The sequence below is a fragment of the Podarcis filfolensis genome (genome assembly GCF_964270895.1).
Source record: "Podarcis filfolensis genome assembly, chromosome: 5".
Lineage (NCBI taxonomy): Eukaryota > Metazoa > Chordata > Lepidosauria > Squamata > Lacertidae > Podarcis > Podarcis filfolensis.
The window spans coordinates 12,356,525-12,375,413 of NC_139608.1; the positions used below are offsets into that span (position 1 = coordinate 12,356,525).

At 44.2% G+C, this 18,889-nt stretch overlaps 1 protein-coding gene across 5 annotated transcripts in view; it reads right to left on the minus strand.

Moving 5' to 3' along the window:
* NAALADL2 (N-acetylated alpha-linked acidic dipeptidase like 2) overlaps positions 1–18,889 on the minus strand; it is a 607,172-nt gene that overhangs the window by 162,699 nt on the left and 425,584 nt on the right. For 4 of the 5 annotated variants that reach the window (XM_083613236.1, XM_083613237.1, XM_083613238.1 and 1 more), the window contains 3 exons: positions 15,826–15,921; positions 13,049–13,254; positions 6,942–7,070 (listed from right to left, as the gene is read on the minus strand). In XM_083613236.1, the coding sequence (XP_083469362.1) occupies positions 6,942–7,070; positions 13,049–13,254; positions 15,826–15,921 (431 nt within the window). The remainder of the gene's footprint in view (positions 1–6,941; positions 7,071–13,048; positions 13,255–15,825; positions 15,922–18,889) is intronic. The other variant, XM_083613235.1, reaches the window with a different exon arrangement.

The following is an 18,889-nucleotide window of genomic DNA, read 5'->3' on the forward strand; positions in this document are numbered from 1 at the left end:
GGTAAGCAGAGGTCTGAGTCTGGGTCGAGTGGGAGTGAGGAGGAGGAGGGAGGTCAGCCTCTCAGTCCCTGATCCAGGCGTCTGGATAAAATCAGAAGGCAATGGAAGGGCAAGGGGGGAAAGGGGGGAGTCTGGCGTCCTTCCTGCTGTGGGAAGGGCGAAACTTCAGACTGACCAACAAATGTAAATGCAAGCAGACAAGATGCCGGGCTCTGGATGGGATGTGTCTTTTTGTAAAATAAAAAATAGGTAAAAGGTAAAGGACCCCTGACAGCTAGGTCCAGTCACAGACAACTCTGGGGTTGTGGCGCTCACCTCGCTTTACAGGCTGAGGGAGCCGGCGTTTGTCCACAGACAATTTTCCCAAGTAATGTGGCCAGCATGACTAAGCCGCTTCTGGTGCAACAGAACACCAAAACCAGAGCAACGCACAGAAACGCTGTTTACCTTCCCACCAGAGAGGTACCTATTTATCTACTAGCATGTTTTGGCATGATTTCGAACTGCTAGGTTGGCAGGAGCTGGGACTGAGCAATGGGAGCTCACCCCGTCGCGGTGATTTGAACCGCCGACCTTCTGATCGGCAAGCCCAAGAGGCTCAGTGGTTTAGACCACAGAACCACGTACATAAAACTGCCGGAGAGTCATTACTTCGTATTGGGGCTTGATTGCCTGCTAGAGATCATTATATGTGTTATGTCAGGTACCCACTGCAGCCGTTTTGTGGCTGGTGCCCATTCCAAACGTGTTCACCATCCTCAAAATGTTGGTGAGCACTGGATTCCAGTCAGGAGTGGTTTTCTGGGGTTTCAGACATGAGGAGATCCCAGAGCTTGAACCTGGGACCTTTTGCATGCAGCAAATGTTCTCTACCACTAAGCTAGGGCCCTTCCCCAAATTCATGGAATATAGGACTATCACCTCCCTGTTAGTAAAGTGAGTGTCCCATATGCTGGCAGGCTGGGCACAAAAACAGACCAAGAGAGATAACAAGAGTGGAAGCCTGACCTAGCAGCTGGAGAGGCTATGACTAACATATTTATTCAATGTTCATCTTTGGTGTCTTGTTTCTGTATGGACACCGGGATGCAATGATATTTCAGTTGCAGAGATAACTCATTGTACATGATTACTGGCAGATATCTTGTAAATATGATCTATGATTTTGGGTTTGCTCTTCTGGTTAATTAAAAAGTTTGATTGACAGATGCAAATACCTTCTTTTATGAGGAAGCCCAAGAATTCTGCTTTGCAGAATGCTAAATGACTCAAAGGCTGCATTCAAGATAAGGACAAACAACAGCAACAACGAGGACACAATTACTGTTTTATCAACAGTAGAGATAATGATTTCACTTCATGCACACTTTATACAATTATAGATTTAAGCAGAAGACTACAGAATAAATTTACCCAGTGACTTTATAGTCCAAATTCACGTTAGGGAACCTTTAATATGAAGCTACAATGGATTTATTATTATTATTATTATTATTATTATTATGCCACATATATTGTCATAACACATTGTTTTTTTTATTACTGCTAATCTTTTGCATTGCACATAATGGATTTGATCAAAAAGTCCCGTAGGGTACTCTTCCCTCTCTTCCAGAGTGTAACAAGGCTTTATAAGAGACATGGAGCTGCCACTGCTCTGAGTCTTTCTGCTCTCTCGTTCTTATTACATGTACAATAACACAACTGGTCCGGCAAACGCCATGCATGCTTTGGTAACAATTCAGATTGGATTCAAGAGGCTGTTCTTGGAAATAATTTGGAAACTACAAACTGGTGCGAGACCTGACAGAATCTTAAGTGCAACCTTTTTCTTTCTTTCTTTTTTTAAGATTGCATATTACACTGGTAATTTACTGGTTTGCATTTCCTTTCTGAGTTCAATTCAAGGCAATTGTTTTGATACTCAAAATCTGACGACCAGGATATTTAAAGGAATGCCTGCCCTCAGAATGCAACATACTCAAGGGCCCAGCAGATGTAGCCGACACAAACACAAAACCTCGCCTCATGCTTGGGAATCCCAATCCCAGAGGCTTCCAAATCATAGAATCACAGATTTGGAAGAGTCCTCCAAGGGCCATCTAGTCTAACCCCCTGCAATGACGGAATCACAGCAAAATAATGAAGAGCAGGTAGTATCTGTGGACATTTCCATTCCACCTTAAGGAACAGACATGGGATTCATACGTGGCACGTGTCTGTTTACATTCCAGTACAGTATGCTGGGAACTTCCGTTGTGTATAGCTTTTGTTTTTAGCTGTTCTCTCTGAGACGACATGAGAGAGAGAGATGACATGTTTCTTTGTCCTGATTTATGATTAATAAATCTGTAGTCATAGTATGCTTCCACAAGCCTCACACCTATTCTGTGTGCGCAGTTCGATCTGCTGATAGTGTGCCCTGGCTCAGAAGCCCGGGTTGCTGATTTATGTCGGAGCAGAGGTGATGGTCTTCGCAGCGGGATGGCTGGAAGGGAATAGCCCAGCTGGGGCTAGTCAGCTGGCCTCCCGGCCCTCTGCATGCCGACAGTATCTCTGCGCACGCAGACTCTTTTCCCTCCTATCTTCGGAGTCTTAGCTCCTCTCCCAATCATCCTAACAATTCTTAAGATGTTATAAAGGTTGAGAGGATAAAGTTCAGCAATGCATAGGTTACACTGGCAAGGCAACCATGTCCTAAACTTCATTCTGGTATTAATGTTTCCTTTCCCCCCCCCCCTCTTTGTGCTAGTAATACATGGCATGGATATGTGTGGGACATGGCTGGCCTGTTGAGAGCTATCGAAATGCACACCCAACTGATTAGGAGAGCTTATTCATCAGGGGTAGCCAACATGATACTGTCGAATTATCATTGGACTGCAGCTTCCATTGCATTGCAGGGGGTTGGACTAGATGACCCTGGAGGTCCCTTCCAACTCTACAATTCTATGATTCCTTCAGCCCCAGCCAGCATGACCAATGGTTATAATCCAACAACGATTTTACAACATTAGCTCCCCCTTCTAATTCCCCTTTGTTATGAATGTGCAGTGGATCTGAATGAATCTTGTATCTCAAAATGAAGCAGGCTGCTTTAGAAAGATCCACAACTTGCGCAAGGCAAAGTGGGATCTCTCTCAAATGCCCTGAACTAGGAGCTTCTGAAGTGATCATTATTCATTGTTGTGGTTCATTCATAATTTCTGTCCATGGCTCTGGTGGTTTTCAGTCCACAAACGATATATGATTGATGACACACACTCCCACACACATTTGCATTGTATTTCCTTTGCACTGAAATGAATGATGCAGAATAACATAACAATGCAACAGTGGTGTGACTGATTACATAATACTCTACCACAGCAGACAGTGAGTCAAATATCATAGCTTTTTTGGAAGCCGAACTGCAACGGAAAAGAAACAGCAGAGCAAGCGGCGATTATAGTTTGGAGCAGAAATCAATGCCTTCTTACATTTCTAAATCCTCATTTATGAACTGCTTCCCAACAAATGTTTATGGAGTGGTGTAAATAAGAAATATTTCTTCTTCTCAGATATAGTAAAAAATAATAATACAAAAATACATCCATAATCTATAGAAAGTGTAAGGGTTCCAAGCAGTTGCTCGAGAGCAAGCAGGCAATTACCTGCCTACTTGGTAGTAAAGCCTTGCTTTAGCTGCTAAAATAAACTTTATCTGTCCAGAGCGCCACTCTCCCGTGGCTGGCTCATTCACTAGCAGAATCCGTGAGTGGGCGGTTCTTAAAATTTGCCCAGCAAAGTAATTTCTTGACATCCAGACTGCGCCTCCCCTCTCTGCGTGGAAGCTTACGGCGCAAGGAGGGTGTGGGTAACGGAGGACCCCTCTCCTCCCCGCTTTGCCCAGGCAAGGTGTCTTGGCACCGCCTCGCCTCCTCCAAGCCCTGCAGCTCCTCTCCACTGGAGATGTGGTTACTCTCCTCCGTTGAAGAGGAGCTGCTTCCCATGATCCCTGGAGGCTCTCTATAATCCATTCGGCTTTTCGTATCTCCCTCCTGAACCGATGGCAGTTCCCTGACAGAACGGATCTCAAAAACATAAAATTGCACAGATTCCGGATAGTATACAATACAAAGTGTGAGGCTTTATAAGTGGGAGAGACTGCACGAGGAGACATTCATTCATTGCAAGTGAGAGAAGGAGCTGACCAGCACTCTTTCAGTTGCTCACAAAATTTTACGCCACAATCCTTTTGTTTGGCCTTCGAGGTGCCACAAAGTTCTTTTTTGTTTTCGCTGCAACAGACTAACAAGGCAATCCCTGGGGGATGTCAACTAATTGATCCGTCAAGGATAACTTCTGTGCATGCGGAATGTAAATTCAAGACTAATGAATTAATGGTCTTATTTGGGAGATTTAATTTCCGTACCAACCCACTCTGAGTTTCCAGTGACAGTCTGCCAAATAAATGGTGATTCATTAGCACAGCCAGCCAACAAATGGCAACTTCCCTCACAAAACAGTCAGAGGCACAAATGTAACTTGGCAGAAGCCTCCTGCCATCAATGTGGACAATAATTAGCATGGCTGAACAGAGTTCACTCTCACTTTCCAAAGGTCTCAAATTGTTTGAATTCCTCTTTGGCTTAATAATCCAAATATTTAAATCAGCCTTCTCCTTTTTAATTCAGCATATCAGCCAGAATCCCCATGACAGGCAAATAAAATGAGTGCTTGCATGTTGTTGATGTGCCAAGCAACAACATCCCTTGCAACCAATTAAAGAATTGAAGATCAGCAACCCCCAAAAAGTAACGCGTCTGAGCAAGAAATTTGCTTCTGCACATTATTCCAAGCTGAGTGGAGATTTCCCATTTCCCTCATTTATTTATACAGCATCAGCCCACCTAACTCTTTGTAATGACAATCATTTAATGGGTAGAAACGGCAACCTGCCCCAACAATAAAGCTGCTCTGCGAGAACAATGGCACGTGGTCCGAAATTTTTAGGTAGGCCCTGACCTTCCAAAACAACGTTCACGTAGACTTGGTAGGTCAGGAGCATCCCAGTCTCTGCGATTTCAGGAGCCAAATCTGAGACCTAGGAATGGCCCCTGGTGATGTTACAGGGGCAGGCCCTGGAGATGGAAATTAATTAGGAGAGCAGAGCAGAGCAGAAGAAGATAGACCTCCCCAGTGTGTCTATGCTATAATTTGCAGCTAGCTCCTGCTGGGCAATAGATGCCAACTCCCTGGGGCCCTGGGTGCACCCACAAAATTCCCCATGAATGGTCAGGCACCCACAAATTCCAGTGCCAGGGCCATGCCACGCTGCATGGCATCCATGACCCTGGGCACCCATGGTCACGAAGCCAAGTTGGCACTCCTGTGCTGGGCTGAAGTTTGCAAATTGCATACACGATCGTCTTAATATATATTTTTAAATAATTTTTACAGTGGTACTTCGGGTTACAGACGCTTCAGGTTACAGACTAACCCAGAAATAATACCTCGGGCTAAGAACCTTGCTTCAGGATGAGAACAGAAATCATCATAATAATTATAATATAATAATTTATTATTTATACCACGCCCATCTGGCTGGGTTTCCCCAGCCACTCTGGGCGACTTCCAACAAAACACTAAAATACAACAACCTATTGAACATTAAAAGCTTCCCTAAACAGGGCTGCCTTCAGATGTCTTCTAAAAGTTTGGTAGTTATTTTTCTCTTTGACATCTGACGGGAGGGCATTCCAGAGGGTGGGTGCCACTACCGAGAAGGCCCTCTGCCTGGTTCTCTGTAACTTGGCTTCTCGCAGCGAGGGAACCACCAGAAGGCCCTCGGCGCTGGACCTCAATCTCTGGGTAGAACGATGGAGGTGGAGACGCTCCTTCAGGTATACTGGACCAAGGCCATTTAGCACTTTAAAGGTCAGCACCAACACTTTGAATTGTGCTCGGAAACGTACTGGGAGCCAGTGTAGGTCTTTCAAGACTGGTGTTATATGGTCTCGGCGGCTGCTCCCAGTCACCAATCTAGCTGCCGCGTTCTGGATTAGTTGTAGTTTCCTTCAAAGATAGCCCTACATAGAGCCCATTGCAGTAGTCAAAGCGAGAGTGGCGGCGCGGTGGCAGCGGGAGGCCACATTAGCTAAAGTGGTACCTCAGGTTAAGAACAGTTTCAGGTTAAGAATGGACCTCCAGAACAAATTAAGTTCTTAACTCAAGGTACCACTGTATTATTAAAAGCTCTCTTACCCACCTGGAGAGCCAAGCCCTCTGCCTACCAACTGGAGGAGGCCAGGCAAACTGGAGACTTCAGGTCAGACCCGGAGGTCTGGCAACCCAACATGGACATAAGACTTTACACAGACTCCCTCGGAACGCAGTGGACTCTCTTTCTTTGGAGGTTTTAAAGCAGAGGTTGGGGTTGGCCGTCTGTCATGGATGCTTTATCTGAGATTCCTGCGTTGCAGGGGGTTATACTCAATTACCCTTAGGGTACTTTCTCTACAAATCTATGCTTATATGTAGAGGAATTCTGTAGCTTTGGGCGCTTTTATCATCCAAGCTCTTAAAAACCAAAACCTCCAGAAGAAAAAATATATGCTGAAATATAAAATGCCTGATCACTGTGATGATCTGGGGAAAACTCCTACACTTATCTCCCATATATTTAATTTCTACATGAACTAATGTTGTTTTTCCATAGAGTTTGGGACACTGTTGCCATTGAAACGAGACAGGCACCCACAATTCGGACATATCATCACCTATTGCCATGTGTTTTTAAGAGGATGGATTTGATTCAATGTTGGGCATTCTGTATTTTATGATTATATGATATTGCAATTGTTTTTATAGCACACCGTCATGATATTTGCAAATGTCAAATATGAATTTTCGCATCACCCCTGATTTAAACATCACGAGGAATTCAATAAGGTTCTCACCTTTCTAACCTCAGTTGCCAGTTGCTGAAGAGAAGGAGATGCGATGGTATGCAAAACTGCCTTGCCCCTTACTGGATCGTGGAGACTCACATACGCCACAGCGTTCCTCTGGAGAACTTCCTTGAGATCCTGAAACAAGCAATCATACTGAATAAGAGGATCACATTTAAGATGTACAATATTCATTTAGTCCCTTGCAAAGGGAAGAAAAGGGTGTGTGTGTGTGTGTGTTGTGTTTTACTACCCACTCCAATTCCCTAAGTAATAATTAACTCATTTCCCCCACCCTCTATAATATCATTTTAGGAACTTCAAAGAACGCCTTTGTTTAATTTCTCTCTAGCAAGGTTATAATTCCTTTTCTCACATCGTCTGAAACAAAATGAAAAACAGGGCCTGAAGGAATTAAGAATCTCTACAGTTCTAAAGCTGAGAATGAAAACATTACATACTGCAAAATAACAGGAAGTTGTTTTATTTAAGAAGGGGGAAAATCTTAAACTTGCCTCTGACAAGACACCAAACTTCAAATGCAATCAATGACACACTCTCAACGCACTTGATGTTTCAGACCAGGCAACCATTATTTTAGATTTGAATTGCATCCTTTCTCCAGTGTTGTCACTTTATTATGTTTTTTAAGGCAAAGGGATCTGCATGAGCCACATTTCAATTATTTCCCATTTGCCTTCCCAGTAATGAGCCGCTTGTTCTATGAAGAGGCTCTTTATGCCGAGCAGAAGGGGTGTAACACAATTATGTCTGATGTAAAGATGATTTGAAGTGGAACTAAACAAATTTTGCTTCCAGTCAGTTACAAGGGGCCCTTTTGGTACTTCGCCCCCACCTCCCACAGCTCATTCTAAAAACATCACTCCGTTGCAAGGAATAGGCTTTTTTTTTTTTTTACATTTCCGCGCATTGCTTATACATGATCCCAAGCAAATCACACCCCTTTCCATTTAGCAATAATTTCAGCACACTTCAACTTTGTTACGGCGGCATCCCCTGTCAAATCTCTCCATTATAGTTTTACAGCTGCTGCTGACTTCATAAAGCACCTGAGAAGAGCCAGGCCTAAATTTGCTTTTCCTCCCTCTTCCCTCTCCATCAGAATGCCAGTCATAAGAATATGAGAAAAGTGCTGCTGCATCAGGCCTAGCCAGTTCAGCTTCCTGTTCCCAAAGCGGCCAACCAGATACTTATACAATAAGATAATCTTTACTGTCATTGTCCCATACAGAACAATGAAATTGAAAAATAATCTACATCAGACATTCAAAAACCACAGGGCTGCTATTTCAGCCTGGTTAACCCCCTAAAAACTCTGATACCCCATAATTAAATACAATATACTCCCATAGATGGTTGGACAGTGTTCTGATGGTTGGACAGTGTTCTTGAAGCTACCAGCATGAGTTTGACCAAACTGTGGGAGGCAGTGGAAGACAGGAGTGCCTGGCGTGCTCTGGTCCATGGGGTCACGAAGAGTCGGACACGACTAAACGACTAAATAACAACAACATACTCCCATAGAAACTACCTTACACTGCATTTAAAACCAAAATCGCATTTGGATAGAAACTGTTTCTCAAGCGGCTAGTCCTAGTCTTTATAACCCTGTACCTTCTTCCAGAAGGCAGAAGCTGAAAGAGATCATTTCACACTATCCTGCACTATCTCTGCAGCTTTCTTATGGCACCTGGAAGCATAGATTTGTTCCAAGATGGGAAGAGTGCACCCAATTATTCTCTCCGCAGTCTTTACAACCCTGGACAGCATTGTTTTTCCCCTGACCGTGCAGCTCCCAAACCACACACAGAGAGACCATAAGTTAATAGACTCTCAACAGTACAATGGTAAAATGCCATCAACAGGTCCTTTGAGAGATTACTTTTCCGGAGGACCTGAGTACAACAGCCTTTTCCCTACCTGTGATTCCCAGCGGCTGGTACCCAGCGATGTGCTGCCTCCAATAGTGGAAGTAATTTGTTGTTGTTGTTTAGTTGTTTAGTCTTGTCCAACTCTTCGTGACCCCATGGACCAGAGCACGCCAGGCACTCCTGTCTTCCACTGCCTCCTGCAGTTTGGTCAAACTCATGTTGGTAGCTTTGAGAACATTGTCCAACCATCTCGCCCTCTGTCGTCCCCTTCTCCTTGTGCCCTCAATCTTAATACTTTGTGGCTAATAGACATTGATAGCCTTATACTCCTTGAATTGGGCTAAATCTCTTGTAAAGGCATCCAAGTCAAAGCAAGACAGGCATTTTTCTTCTAATGATCACCGGCGTGAGGGGTGGTATCCACACTTTTTGCACCACACTTTCTAGGCACAGATTCACACTTCAAACCTCTGTATCTCTGTGCTTCCCCCCTTTTTTTGCCTCACTGCTTTCCCCAGGAATACCCATTCTTTAATGCTAATTTGGGAACAAAGGACAATTCGAAAGGAAGCCTCGTTGACCTCTGGGATGAAAGCAGCCCAAGGAGAAGGGGAGGTATCTAGCTTCACCCAGCTGATGTAAGGGGCATCAGTGACCCATTTCCACCTATGCTGCAGCCACAATGTTGGGTGGAGGGAGAGAGTATACCTAAGCATGTTACTCCCACCCCAGTCTACCTCTCTTTTAAATCAGAACCAGTGAAGGCAGTGAATGTCCTGTGTGAGCATCGGGAGGCGGTTGGAGGATGGATGGCGACTAACAGATTGAGGTTGAATCCTGACAAGACAGAAGTACGGTTTTGGAGGGACACGGGGCAGGCAGGTGTGGAGGACTCCCTGGTCCTGAATGGTGTAACTGTGCCCCTGAAGGACCAGGTGCACAGTCTGGGAGTCATTTTGGACTCACAGCTGTCCATGGAGGTGCAGGTCAATTCTGTGTCCAGGGCAGCTGTCTACCAGCTCCATCTGGTATGCAGGCTGAGACCCTACCTGCCTGCGGACTGTCTCGCCAGAGTGGTGCATGCTCTGGTTCTCTCCCACTTGGACTACTGCAATGCGCTCTACACGGAGATACTTTGAAGTGACTCAGAAACTACAACTAATTCAGAATGTGGCAGCTAGATTGGCGACTGGGCGTAGCCACCAAGACCATATAGCACTGGTCCTGAAAGATCTACATAGGCTCCCAGTACGTTTCCGAGAACAATTCAAAGTGTTGGTGCTGACCTTTAAAGTCCTAAACAGCCTCGTCCCAGTATACCTGAAGGAGCGTTTCCACCCCCATCATTCAGGCCGGACACTGAGGTCCAGCACCAAGGGCCTTCTGGCAGCTCCCTCCCTGCGAGAAGTGAGGTTACAGGGAACCAGGTAGAGGGCCTTCTCGGTAGTGGCACCTGCCCTGTATAGGAGGATTCTCTTCAACACACAGTCACCCTAGAAACCACAGAGAGCAATGTGGCTAGGGACAGAAGGTGAAACCAGCACATTCCTTCCTGTCCTCCCCTTTTCAAATGAGAGGGGGCAGAGCTTTTACACTCCAGTATGTTCTCCCCTCACTGTGTGCTCATTCCTTCTTTATGAACACCCGACTAGGGCTCCCACTTCCACACATTCAAAGATGAGCTACATGTGTTGCTAGACACAACTATGACTATCAGATGCTATAACCCTTGAAGTCCATTTGATGATATGGCCACAGGCTTTGGGCACATTGATAAAGCTCACTGAGGTAAGGTTGGGCATGAAGTGCTGCCGCCGCCGCCCCTTGATGGCATGGGTGTTAGACATTCCTCCCACTGGCTGCAAATCTGGTGTTCATGTGAAAGGGCCTTGTGTGTGCACTGCTGTACCCATGTGCAGATCTCTTCCTCCCAAATGAGCTTCCTAGGACTTCACTTCCCACGTCCCTTGGACCTATTCATGTGAATGCCCAATGGTAATCCGTAGAGATAACAGCATTGTTGACACTTCGCTCAGCAGCAGGGGGGGAAAGGCAGTGCTGCTGAAGCCCCCTTCACATTTGAATTGTGTGTGTGTTCCTTTTATTTAAGTCAATCAGCATGCTGTAGCTCAAGGAGGGCACGTCGCAACATTATTAAATACACTTACGCATGCTGCAAATAGAAAGCAGAAGTCTGAGAGCAACTGTTTACCTTGGTGTGCTGTTTGATTTTAAATAGCTGGGAATGGTAAATTGGGAATCATAAACTGAAGCACCGTAATTCACCGCAGTTGAATCAAACTGATAATGCAACAATTCAAAATAATAATAATATGATAATAGCTATTACAGTTTCATATTCTTCATTGTTTTGGATACAGAGGATCACAACAGGCCAGGTAAAACATGTACCTGTTCAGATCCATCTTATTCAAGTGCTCTGATTAAATGTGCTAGTATGTGTTTATGCTAAGTTTTAACATTTTTCCATCCATCTTTTCCTTCTGCCTTGCTTTGTTGTCTGATCTGACAGACAGGCATGTACCAATTAACCACCCACCTAGATTGTCCTTACTGCTTATTTACCCAGTTTCCTCCACTTCGCTGATTGACTGAGAAAGGTAGGGACTTCTACCAGATTGACAGATTGTCTCATTAACACTTCTTGTGCCCTCAATGGATTCTGACATACCTCTAGAAAATTATTTTCATCTGGTAGGCTCACCATTCAGTTGACTCTGCTTAGCTTTTGTTTGCCACGGAGGAACACTTTAATTGTCTACAAATTGCGGGGGGAACTCTGAAAAGCACTTGTGATTAATTGCTTGCATTGGTGTGAACTAATAGCAGGCAGTGCTCAGTTCCCTTCTACTATTTTTAGGCGTCTCATTCACCTTGTTTACCTTGCTGCTGACTCATCAGTCACCACCGAAAAAATATGAGTCTGCAATGCATTTTTTTTAAAAAATGAGATCTTCATTTTAGTCAATAAAGCTCTTTGGTAGGCATGCCGGAAACCTTGCAAACATTTCAGTCAACAGACACTCCCAAGGGGCTGAGCTGCTTTGAATAATAGAACGCAAGAGTTGGAAGAAAAGGGTCATCTAGTCCAACCCCCTGCAATGCAGGAATCTTTTGCCCAACGTGGGTTTCAAACCCATGACCCATCTATAAACCTTTGAGTTTCTTTCAGATTCTAATTTTTCCAGTTTTAAGTTGTTCTCCCCATTAATTTCCAATTAAAGCCCTCACAGCAATGCACCCCATGTTGGACAAAAGATTCCTGCATTGCACCCTCATAGTTCCTTTCAACTCTATGCTTCCTAATGAGGGTACCAGTATAGTGCATAGCTGTCAACCGTCCCATATTTGGCGGGAAAGTCCCTTATCCCAGCACTGTGTCCTGCTGCTGTTCCTTATTGATGATGTACCTTAAATTTCCCGGGTTTCAAAGGAAGCAGTTCCTCTCCCTCCCTCCCTGCCGGCCAGGGAGGAGGGAGGCTCCAACTGTGTTGCTTGGCTGCGTTGCTCACCCAATAAGGAGTCTAAGAACGACTGGGGGGTGGAGCTTGCATGCCTTGTGCCGATCAAGTCGGCCGCATTGCCTGGGGACTCGCCTTTTCTCAGCGCTTACCAGCAGAGAGGTGACGGTGGTTTTCCTTGCTGCATCCCCTTTGCCAGGTTGCTGCGCTGTGGGAACCACCGCTTGAGGCTTTGTTTGGCTGCTGGCTGGGCTTTCTGCCTTTGGCTTGGAGGGGCTCAGAAGTCGAACATACCTGTGCTGGGAAAATCCCTTATTTTGGCTTCTGATCCCTTATTTTCGAGGCTGCTGGTCCCTTATTTTCAAATCTGTAAGTTGACAGCTATGGTGTAGTGGTACCTCGGGTTACAAACACCTCGGGTTGCAAACACTTCGGGTTACAGATTCCGCTAACCCGGAAGTAGTACCTCAGGTTAAAAACTTTACCTCAGGATGAGAACAGAAATCGCACGCCGGCAGCGCAGCAGCAGTGGGAAGCACCATTAGCTAAAGTGGTACCTCAGGTTAAGAACAGTTTCAAGTTAAGAACAGACCTCCGGAACGAATTAAGTTCATAATCAGAGGTACCACTGTAGCTCCTTACAGTGCTAGTGTCCAAAGGTGCTGGCTGCTGGTGCTGATCCTTCTGGCAACCCCAGCTCCCCTTGGGTTAAGGACATTGGTAAAAGGCAGCATTTTCTTACCTCTGCCCACTCGTAGGAGCCGATCTTGCCAAACACAGTTTCTCCCCATGAGCAGAAAATGATGGTCCGGTCAGGTCTCCATCCTTTCTTCACTTTCCTCATCAAGGCCTGGATGAATGCAGTCATCACGGCAGTTCCATGAGCCCACTGCTGCCTGCTGTAGGCACCTAACGTGCTGTGGTGGCTGCCAACTATTACATATCTATCTGGGGATGGGGAAAAGGAGGAGGAGGAGGAGGAGGAGGAGGAAAGACAATAAACCAAGCAATTTTTGTTGTTGTTGTTGTTGTTAATTAAGCAGCACGAGAAATCAGCATTGAAAGCATTAACTTTCCCATTTTTGCCCAGCTGCATCGCATCTGCTGTGCACCACTGAAATCAGCCGGCTTCAAGATGCCTGTTCATGAGAAAGCAAAAGCTTTATACCTGTTAAGCCTTAGTTAGATTTTGGCTACTTGGTACCCTGATCCCAACCAGAGATGCAAACATATTTGCCTGCTGCGCCAGCCTAATAATAATAATAATAATAATAATAATAATAATAATAATAATAATTTATTATTTATACCCCACCCATCTGGCTGGGCTTCCCCAGCCACTCTTTCAACAAAACATTAAAATACAATAATGCACCAAACATTAAAAGCTTCCCTAAACAGGGCTGCCTTCAGATGTCTTCAAAAAGTCTGGTAGTAGTTGTTCTCTTTGACATCTGGTGGGAGGGCGTTCCACAGGGCGGGTGCCACCACTGAGAAGGCCCTCTGCCTGGTTCCCTGTAAAGTTGTAGCTCACGGTACAGAACTCTTCTGAGTGCCTCATCTTCAAAACTTATCTGTCGTCACTGAAGACGGAGCAGGTTTCAGAAACAACTGAAACTGGTAAAACTGGAGTAAGCGATTACACTTAAATTCATGGCTGTGCCTCAGGGAGTAAGCCAAAATGGGCATATCTGAACTCCATGTGACACTGTGGGCTGTTGCCTTCTTTGCTCTAAAGCAGGCATCCCCAACCTGCGGCCCTCCAGATGTTTTGACCTACATCTCCCATGATCCCTAGCTAGCAGGACCAGTGGTCAGGGATGATGGGAATTGTAGTCCAAAACATCTGGAGGGTTGAGGGTTGGGGATGCCTGCTCTAAAGGCACTGAGGTGACATAAGAAGAGCCCATATGTGGAGAATCTTTGGCCCCCAGATGTCGTCAGAGCAGAGCATGAGCAGCGGGGGCACTGTATGTTAGCATCACACAGGGCACCACTGAAAATTCAGAGCCTACCGCCTGCCACTGCCTATAGAGCTACAGCCTGGTAAAATTCATTAGTCTTGTCAAAACCCTTTAAAAATCCCTCAGACTTGTCACCTCAGCAGGTAATGTCAAGCTGCCTCCAGATTTCACTTCAAGAGACTGTAGGTGGCAACTGTAGCTTTAAAGCACATCAAAAAGGAACGACTTTAAAAGCCCCTGCCCAGCCTCAAATTGTTCTGGTACATTTGCTCGGAAACATAATATTTATGTCTGTCATGATGATTCTAGTCTAACAACAGTTTAGCATAAAAAGCCCCTTTCTTAAATAAAGAAAAGTTAAAGGGTATTCTTATTTTTATTCTTATCTGAAGTTACTCACACATCCCTGCTGGCAACATGTTGGCGTGTGCTGGGGAAGTCTGTATAGCAAATTGTCTGTACATTAAATTGTCTATGAAATTACATATTCCTCAGGGTTTTTACCCCCCTGCGATTACTACTTATGAACATTTTTTAATTGGGCACACACAGTCTGATTGACAAATTTCCCTGGTAGTTCTCCTCACTGCAATAACACTGTGGAAGAATTTTAGACACAATTTGCAATGAGCTTTAACTGGTGCAAGAATCAATAGACTGAGGTTCAGAGGATTTTGTTGTTGTGGTTGTTGTTGTTGCTTTATATAATATATGAAACTAACAGAGTGTAGGTATCCGTATTCCACCCCACCCCCCATAATGTCTAGGCCGCAAGAGAACAGTACAGAACAAGAATTTGGGTGGCATTCAGCTAAGTTGTAGTCAGAGTGGACCTGTCAAAATCAATGAACGTGACTAAGTTAGGTCTATTAATTTCAGTGGCTCTGCTCTGAGTATAAAACTTAGCTGAGAGCTGCCTGAAATACACCAATCTGAAATAAAAGATGGAACCAAAATGGAAAGACTTCTTATTGTTCAATATGAAGGAATGGTTGGGGACAAAGTTGATGTGTTTGAATATAGGAAAAAAATATCACTGGCATTTATTAATAATAATAATAATTAGAGATCCCATTTTGGACTTCTAGTGTAAGAAGGAAAATGAATTAACCTATTTGGGTCAGGAGGTTGGGAAAATATTGCCTTACATACAGTAGATCCACTGGGAGTCATTCTATAGCGATTATTTTGAATAATTTCTTTTATGTAACTGACGGAGGGAAAATGGGAAGTCCTTTTTACTTTTCTTCCCATTTTTTTTTCTTTTCTTTTCTTTTTTTCGTTTTTCTGTGGCGTTTTCTTTTCTCTTTGTTTTTGTTTTTATTTAGATTGTTTTATTTTTTTTACTTTATTGTATTATGGAAAAGCTTTAAAAAAATCCTATTTTTAAGAAAATGAAAATTAAAGTAATGAAATTTAGATAACATGCAGCACTCAGTGATTTCTAGACCAATGAGGCCCTGCACTGTCAAGCTCAGTCTGCCCCCAGTCATTCCCCACCCAACTGCCTTCTTATTTTCAACCACTCCAGGTGGCAGACTAAAGATATACGTACCAGGAATTGTGGCTCCTTTTAAGTATGCAACGACGTTGGACATTGTTTTGTATGTTGGTTGTGTTTGAACTTCCAGTGTCACGGTTCTTCTTTCTGCTAAGAGAGAAAGAACATATGTTTGAAATAATAATAATAATAATAATAATAATAATAATAATAATAATAATAATATATTATTTATACCCCGCCCATCTGGCTGGGCTTCCCCAGTGCCACTCTGGGTGGCATCCAGCCACAAAACACTTAGAAAAACCTTTGCTTAAGTGGTTCCGTTTTGGCTACATAAGCAACAGCACCCACAGTCTGATTATGAGAAATAGGAGAAGGAGAAAAGGAACGCCTGCAACAAAACATTGCAGTGTGAAGTGCTTCTTTTCAGGGTCCCAGCCACTCCAATCTGTTCCCCAGTCAATCAGCATTTTGGGTCCACTATGTATGTTCACTAGGCTCTGCAGTTTTTGGTTTTGGTTTTTTGTTGTTATCATTGTGTTGAACACCCTGCTGCCCAATCCAGGTACAGTGGTACCTCGGGTTACATACGCTTCAGGCTACATATGCTTCAGGTTACAGACTCCGCTAACCCAGAAATAGTACCTCGGGTTAAGAACTTTGCTTTAGGATGAGAACAGAAATCACGCGGCAGCGGCACAGCAGCAGGAGGCCCCATTAGCTAAAATGGTGCTTCAGGTTAAGAACAGTTTCAGGTTAAGAACGGCCCTCCGGAACGAATTAAGTATGTAACCAGAGGTACCACTGTATATTAAAATCTCGGATTTCCACGCTGTTTTCTATGGCCTGTTCTCCAAAACCATCTTGTCACATGCGGTAGAGCTGCTACACTCACTTCCTTGTGGCTGGCTTGATGTTGTTTACTGGGAGGGAGAGGGTAAATAGTGAGGAAATAGGGGGAGCAGGGCAAGGCAAACATGCCAGCACAGCCAATCTGGGGCTCCTGCCAATGTATTTGCACCATGCCATGCTGACTTCCTCACTTCATCCCGGTAACTAGCAGTGACCCACCAGCTAGGAAGATAGCATTGTGGCTCCGCCACACCCAGTATGATCCAGGAAGCAGCCTATCCATAGAATGAGGTTATCTCAAGACCTTTTATATCTATATGTCTCTTCTTTCCAGCCAACCCTGTTTTCCCTCCCTGCTGCCTCAACAGTTAGTCCAGGCTTCCTCAAACTAAGCCCTCCAGATGCTTTTGGCCTACAACTCCCATGATCCCTAGCTAGCAGCACCAGTTGTCAGGGGCGATGGAATTGTAGTCTCAAAACATCTGGAGGGCCGAGTTTGAGGAAGCCTGAGTTAGTCAGTGCCCCATGGATACTGAGCATGCTCAGTCTGCGCTGGACTCTTCTGGGTTCCTCCTCCTTCGTTCTGTTCAAACAAGCAGCAATGTTTAATTAATACTTTACTAAGAGAAAGAACAGAGCCACAATGGGGTTTCTGGGAGGGGGATTACTTCTTGAATTATAAATGTAGTTTCTCTTTCCCCTCCTGCTTTAACCAGTATTAACTGATGGTGTTAAGTAAAGTTCCATATTACACTTTATAGTCATCTCTGTCTTCCTTGAGGTGAGACACAGAACCTATTCTGCAACAAGCCCCCTGCTACTTTAAAACTCCCAAATTTAATGTTTCTCTGCAAACCTCAGGGCTACCCCAGTCTGGTAATACCTCCCTTTTCGAACATCGCTGTCGCCAGTTTGGCAGTCGAGAGAAGAGCAGTCGAGAGAAGAAAATGGGATTTGGAATGTAGGATGGTGTATGTATCAAAAGTCATGGAACCAATGGGAAGATGTGGGAAGAATCAGAGGCAATTATTTCGCTGGCTGTTCCTCCTCAGCCAACCCCAGTCAGCTCATTTTCTGGTCTCGTTCCAGAAGCACACAGAAATGTTTCCACTGAGAGAATATTGCAACAAGGAAAATAACCCGTCCCTCTGTCTTTGTCAAAAGGGCTTTCAAGTTCATGTTCCCAGCATTTGACTAATGAGTTTGTTTTAAAAATTAATTAAAACTAATATCTTTTTTTTCCCCTTTTACCTCTCAGGCTGAGAAAACAAATGACCTCATTACGGGCTGAAAGGGGAGCAATAGCAAATAGACTTTTCCTCCCCCCACCTTCAGCAAAATGTTAATAATAATACAACACAGTGCAAGCCACGATACTGAAGTTCTGAGCATTAATGCCAATAACGTGAGTGGGGATTTCACCTGTGCATAGATTCACAATGCACACAGATTCGCCCCACCAAGCCTGGGGTTTGGATGGGGTCAGACAAAGATCATCAATCTTGTGGTTCAGATTTGTCTGTGTGCCCGGCTGTGTATTTATTTATTTTTATTTATAAAATATACCGCCCTCTTACAAAACACCAGGGTATTGTGCAGCTATATAAAACCATTAAAAACGGTACAAGCACAGTATATGGTCCCATCTTCACTATACATTCAAAGCAGTATTGTACAACTTTGAGCAGTCATGGCTTGACCCAAACAATCCTGAAAACCGTAGTGTGCTAAGGATGCTGAGAACTGTTAGGAGGGCCCTATTTCCCTCACAGAGCTACACTTCAGATTGACAGAGCCTCCAAGTCTCCCTATTTTCCTGGATTTACAGAAGCTGTCCCGGTTTCTGATTCGATTCCTAAGGATGTCCCTATTTTCATCAAAGAAATGTTGGAGGGTATGGAGTTAAGCAACCCCCAAGCCAAAGAGAGAAGTAACTATGCAACCTTTAGAAGACATCTAAAGGCAGCCCTCTATAGGGAATTTTTTAATTATGTTTTTATATATGTTGGAAGCCGCCAAAGTAGCTGGGGCAACCCAGTCAGATGGGTGGAGTATAAATAATAAAATTGTTATTGTTGAATAGGACGTCCCTATTTTCGTCAGATAAATGTTAGACTCTAACAGTTAGAGGATATGGAGTACAGTAATGGTTAAACCATTAAGAGTAGTTCTGTCAGGGGAACAAGGGTCTCGTTTAAGTGAAGCTCTGAACATTTCCATATCAATATTCAATTTTTTAAAGGAAAAAATATCAAAATTCATC